The sequence below is a fragment of the Entamoeba dispar genome, genomic scaffold (genome assembly GCF_000209125.1).
Source record: "Entamoeba dispar SAW760 scf_1105229459139 genomic scaffold, whole genome shotgun sequence".
NCBI lineage: Eukaryota > Evosea > Mastigamoebida > Endamoebidae > Entamoeba > Entamoeba dispar.
This window is the reverse complement of record NW_001853543.1, coordinates 1-4,378: the sequence shown is the minus strand read 5'-3', so window position 1 is coordinate 4,378 and position 4,378 is coordinate 1. Positions and strand designations below refer to the sequence as shown.

Sequence of the window (4,378 nt, the reverse complement as noted above, 5' to 3'; positions counted from 1 at the left end):
CTCTGTTAAAACTATATTTGAGTAATGAGTTTTATAAGAATGACATGAATAAATTTCTTGTTAATTAAAATTTTGATTTAATAAGTTATACCTAATTTTTGTTAGAATTTGAATAAGTTATTTTTTCATATTTTATAATTAAAAACAATGTAGATTCAAAAACATAATTACTAACAATCAATTAGAATGAAATACCAAATATATTTTGTTGAAAACAATTATAAAACAATTTAGAATAAATATCTTATTATTAAAATGTAATAACAGGTTATAAACAATTCACAACTATCAAATGAAAGAAACAATCAATATAAATAAATTAAATATAATAGAATTTAAAACTGTTTATTTTTATTTTATAAAAATATAATGATTAATTACTTCATTATTCTAACATTTAATATAAAATAAATAAAATGAATTGATAACAATTTGAATCAATTTATATTTTATTGTATTCTTCATATTAATTATTCATTTTTTTCTATTAATTTGAATGTTTCACAACAGAAATACAACATGGAACATATCTAAAGTTTGAGTCTCTGGTTATCATCTATTTATGAAGATACTTTCAGTGAGATAATGCCATATTTAAGACTAATTGGTTATTATTTATTAATATTTAATATGAGTATTATTAAAGATATCATTTATCATGATAGAATATTATTTATTATTATGATATAAGATTATTTATTACTATGTAAGTATTACTTATTTATCAACATGAAACTATATTTATCAACGATAGTTTTGTGTAGAACATATAGTGTATTATTAAGAAAAAAATAGATTCTTTAAGCGGTATTGAGGATAAAAGAGATGAGACATAGTGTTATTGATAATCATCATAAAATTAATTATAAATAATGAGGAGTTTTAATACTCATTTAATTCAAATAAAAATCAGGCAGCAACTTAAATGAGGAACCATTTAATTTGAGCATGTTTGAAAGAATTTTATTTCAATTGAAATAAAATGTGTTGAAGAAACTAAATCACTCACTTCTCAACATGGTGAAAACCTAAATATTAAGTAAATCATATTTGATTTCTTTTTTAATAAAGAAAATAACATAAGTAGGACATGGGTTTAATTAATAACAAGGTAATAATGTGTTGTGTAATGATGTTGTGTATTATCTAATTGAATAACAAAAATAATAATAAAGAATATTTTGTAATTGAAAAATGGAAGTTATGTTGAAAAACTAACTTGAAAATAAATAAAAGATGAAACGTAAAACAATAACAATGATAATTGATATTGAATATGATGAAATGGACGTGTATTTGTATGATGGAAATGAATATGAAAGAGTTGATAGAATGAAATATTTAAAAGAAGAAGAAAAGAAAATAAATGAAGAAATCATTTCCAATGATGAGAAGAATGTGAAAATTAGAAAAGAAAATATTAAAGGAGTAGAAATGATGATTAAAACAGAGAGTAAATTAACAATGATATTCAATAATATTAAGAAAGAAGTAGAAAAGAAAGGAGAAAATGAAAGAACAATCATTTGTATTCCTAATGGAACAAGTCAAGGAAATGAAAGAAGAATAGAAAATTCAACAAAACTTGGAAGATTAAATAATGTACAAATCATACGGAAATATCATATAATTGAAAGAATACTTTCAGAAGAATATAACATAGAAACACCAATTCTTATCATAGAAAATACAGAAATAACATATGGAAATATTAAAAAAGAAAAAGATAAGATAATAATAAGAATAATAAATATTATAAGAATAAACAATACAACAGAAGAAAATAAAGAAATCAATAGAATAATATCAGAAGAAAAAGAAGAGAAAGGAATAATAATAAATAATAAAATAAAACAAGAAAAAGAAATCAAAATAAACACAAAAAGATGGAGATATAAAGAAATCAACGAAGAAACATATATTAAAACAATAATAGAAATGATAAAAAAAGAAGAAGAATATTCAGAATATTCATCAGAAAGAGAAATGATAATAAATATCAAAAGAATAATATACAATAATAAAATCAATAAAAGAATAATTGGAAAAAGAAGAATAGGATATAATGAAATTATGATAACATCAAAATATTTTAATGATATTAAAGATTTTATTAATTTAGAAATAGGAGTTAAAAGATTTCAAGGAAATATGGAACGATTTCATTTTAATCCAATTCCTTTAAATGAATATTCAAGAAGATTCTTTCCTAATATTGAAACATTTCATATTTATAATAAATATGATGAAGAATTTGATGATGGAAGAATAGTTAAAACAATAATATGGTATACAGTAGATTATTCAACATATTTAAAAGAGAAAGAAGCAGGAAATATATGTAAAAACATAGAATATACACAATATGATAGAAATAAATATGGCAATATAATACCACCAGAAGTTAAATCACTTGGATATGAATGTTTTTATGAATGTGATTCATTAAAATCAGTTAATATTCCAACAACAATTACATCATTGGGAAATTATTGTTTCAGTGGATGTGAGTATTTAACAGTGATAAACATTCCAACATCAGTTAAAGAAATAGGAAATAATTGTTTTTATGAATGCAAATCATTAACATCAATTACTATTCCATCATCAATTAGTGAATTAAAAAAAGCTTGTTTTAGTTGGTGTGAGACATTAAGAACAATCACTATACCACCATCAGTTATTGAGTTGGGAATTGGTTGTTTTAAAGGATGTTCATCGATAATGTCAATTAATATACCATCATCAGTCAGTAAATAGAGATGAGTGTTTTAAAGGATGTCATCATTACTTACATAGATATCCCACTTCTATTACATCATTTGGTAATAATATTTTTGATGGATGTATTTCATTAAGTAGTATCAATAATCAATTAACAACAATTTCATTAACCAATTATCATTTCAATGAATATAAACAGATAACTAGTATTACCATTCCAACAACAATTAGTAAATTAGAAGCAAACCACTTTTCAGAATATCTTTTGTTAAAAGAAGTTAAAATTCCAACAACAGTCACGTCAATAGGAGATTATTGTTTTTCTAAATGTACATCATTAGAAACAATTAATTTACCAACAACAATAAGTGAATTAAGCTATAATTGTTTTGAATTTTGTTCATCATTAAAATCAATTAACATACCATCATCAATTACTAAATTAGGATATGAATGTTTTTATGATTGTATATCATTAACTAATATTGATATTCTATCAAATATTAAAGAAATTGGAAGTTGGTGTTTTTGTAGATGTTATTCATTAAGTAATATTATTATACCTTCATCAATTAGTAAATTAGGAAATGGATGTTTTTATAAATGTTCTTCATTGGAATACATTAATATACCAACAACAATTAATAAAATAGGGTATGAATGTTTTTACAATTGTTTATCATTAACATCCATTAATATAGTTAATATAAAATTCATAAGTAAAGATAGAATATTTATTAATGAACCAGTACTAGTTAGTATTCAAATACCTGAAAATTTACATAAGATTAATAATAATAATAAAGTTTATCAACAACAAGATATTAGTGAATTTATTATTCCATCAACAATTAATGAATTGGATGATGATTGTTTTAAAGAATGTTCATCATTAATATCAATTAACATACCGTCATCAGTTAGTAAAATAGGAAAATCATGTTTTTATGAATGCATATCATTAAAATCATTTAATATCCAATCATCAGTTAGTGAAATACGAGATGAATGCTTTTACAACTGCACATCATTAACATCAATTAACATACCATCATCAATTACTAAATTAGGAGATGGTTGTTTTTATGGTTGTTCATCATTAACATCTATTAACTTACCATCTTCAGTTAGTGAATTAGGAGATGAATGTTTTTATAAGTGTTCATCATTAACAACAATTAATTTATCATCATCAATTACTAAATTAGGAAATTATTGTTTTTGTCAATGTACATCATTAAAATCAATTAATATACCATCATCAGTTAATGAATTTGGAAATAGTTGTTTTTATAAATGTATATCATTACAGTCAATTAATATACCATTAACAGTTAGTAAAATAGATGATGGTTGCTTTAGTGAATGTATCTCATTAACTAATATCAATATACCAACATCAATTACATCATTTGGGACATCTTGTTTCTTTAACTGTGGTTGTGATGAAGAATTAAAATATAATATGAGAATTCCAAGAGAATGTTTTGAGAAAGAAGATTAGTAATAATAAAATAACAGAGTAAAAGAGATGAAAAAAAACAAATCAAATGATTATTACAATTAAATTAATTAACTTTAATATATTTATTTTATATTTATTGTTTGTGTAAGATATTATTGTCTATTCATTATATTTTTATTCTTTAGCCTC

At 21.9% G+C, this 4,378-nt stretch overlaps 1 protein-coding gene across 1 annotated transcript, besides 7 other annotated features; it reads left to right on the top strand.

Annotated features, from left to right (window-relative positions):
• Nucleotides 1-60: 60 nt before the first annotated feature.
• Nucleotides 61-145: a sequence feature (AT_rich).
• Nucleotides 146-307: 162 nt separating this feature from the next.
• Nucleotides 308-494: a sequence feature (AT_rich).
• A 131-nt stretch (nt 495-625) lies between these two features.
• Nucleotides 626-1,061: a repeat region.
• A 175-nt stretch (nt 1,062-1,236) lies between these two features.
• EDI_012880 (uncharacterized protein) lies at nt 1,237-4,228 on the top strand (the record flags this gene model as incomplete). The annotated part of the gene is made up of 2 exons (XM_001735423.1): nt 1,237-2,726; nt 2,800-4,228. The coding sequence occupies 2 exons, from the start codon at nt 1,237-1,239 to the stop codon at nt 4,226-4,228; spliced, it is 2,919 nt and encodes a 972-aa protein (XP_001735475.1).
• Nucleotides 1,713-1,884: a microsatellite.
• Nucleotides 1,778-1,956: a microsatellite.
• Nucleotides 1,926-2,105: a microsatellite.
• Nucleotides 4,229-4,277: 49 nt separating the features above from the next.
• Nucleotides 4,278-4,327: a sequence feature (AT_rich).
• Nucleotides 4,328-4,378: the final 51 nt, after the last annotated feature.